At 55.9% G+C, this 1,491-nt stretch overlaps 1 protein-coding gene across 1 annotated transcript; it reads right to left on the reverse strand.

Annotated features, from left to right (window-relative positions):
- Window positions 1–387: 387 nt before the first annotated feature.
- On the reverse strand, window positions 388–1,209 carry LOC143348749 (uncharacterized). The gene has a single exon (XM_076779344.1). It carries the CDS (start codon window positions 1,207–1,209, stop codon window positions 388–390), a length of 822 nt encoding a protein of 273 aa, XP_076635459.1.
- Between the last annotated feature and the right edge of the window lie 282 nt (window positions 1,210–1,491).

Genomic DNA, 1,491 nt, shown 5'->3' on the forward strand with positions numbered 1-1,491 from the left:
TTTCCGTTCGACTCGGAAACACCTGTCCACGTGTTGTTAGGGTCGTGATTCCGTCGAGGAGCCTTTTCGAACGTAAATCGACGAGCAGGTGGTAGAAACTCAAGAAATCGGCTCCGATGATCGGGGTCGTGACGTCCGCAACGACGAATCGCCACGTGAACTCTCGTCGCAGGCCGAGATTTAAACACAACGCGATGTACCCGTACGTCGCTATTTTCGAGCTGTTAGCTGCGTGAAGCACGTACAGTGTCTTTTCACGCGAGCCACCCACACGCGAACGCGGGAACACGCACAGATCGGACCCGGTGTCCACCATGAAATTGATCTTCGTGTCGCAATCTGTCACGAAGAGACGGCTTGTCGACGGCCTGGAATCGCTGGCCGCCGCTAGCGATCGGCCCGTCTGTTTTCCGGCCTAGAGATGCACGGCTCGCGGTACTTTCTCGCTGCGGCACCGAACTTCCAATGGTACCAGCAACGGCCATCGTCCGGAGGAGGCGAATTGCTGCGGTCCCGCGACCGCGACGGTGAATCCGTTGGACTGCGCTGTCTTCGTCTTGATGGCGAACGCGGACGACGGTATCTGTCCCTTCCGACGCGAAGGGCAGCGATCTCGCGGCGTAGCTCGGCCAATTCATCATGTATCGCGTCTGGCCCGGTCGACGCGGCGATTTGCGGGCGTTGTTTCACCTCGCTGACTGTATCGGCGAGGGTGGCAAGTTCGGCCAAGCTGTCTTTCTGCCGTGTGAGCAACACCGTCTGTATGCTCGCTGGGAGTCGTCCTAACCACAGGGTTTTCAGAAAATCGTCCGTCACCGTATCACCGGCGAGGTTCTGCAGTTGCCGCAGGAAAATCGACGGTTTCCGGTCTCCGATTTCCTCGTGCTCCAGGAGGTGACGGATTTTTTGTTCCTTGGAGTCCGAGAGGCGTCGAATCAGCTCCGTCTTCAATGTGTTATACATTTCGGTCGTCGGCGGGTTATCGATGATGTCGACCACTACGTCGGCATACCGGCTCTCCAGGTTTGCTGCTACGTAGTGATAGCGAGTCGAATCCTGGGTGATGCCCCCTATCACGAATTGCGATTCCAGCTGCCGAAACCACGTCGCTGGATTCTTCTCCCAAAACGGCGGAACGCGGATAGCCACGCGCGCCACCTCCGCACTCGCGGCGGCAGTACTCGTCTGCGATTCGTCGACGCGGTTCATTTTTACGGACTAATGGCCCGAAAAATTCCCAACGAAGGAAACGGGGGAAACGGACAAAAACGAAAGAAAAAAAAAAAATGTATCTTCTCACTTCACACACATTACACGCAAAAATCTGCCTTTTACGCGACAAATCACGTCGGGGTCACCAATATGTGGGCGAAGGAGAAATAACGTAATCGTATTTTCGGTTTACGTTTTTATTCATCCGAGTCGTTCGGGCGTTGGCGTGAGACTGGGCTCATCAGGCCCCGTCGTGGGTCCCTTTGTGGGTCGTTCGGT

The sequence above is a fragment of the Colletes latitarsis genome, chromosome 12, assembly GCF_051014445.1.
Source record: "Colletes latitarsis isolate SP2378_abdomen chromosome 12, iyColLati1, whole genome shotgun sequence".
Taxonomy (NCBI): domain Eukaryota; kingdom Metazoa; phylum Arthropoda; class Insecta; order Hymenoptera; family Colletidae; genus Colletes; species Colletes latitarsis.

Bases quoted from the DNA above. Each gene is read 5' to 3' on its own strand.
- LOC143348749 (XM_076779344.1), bottom strand. From the start codon at position 1,209: ATGAACCGCGTCGACGAATCGCAGACGAGTACTGCCGCCGCGAGTGCG.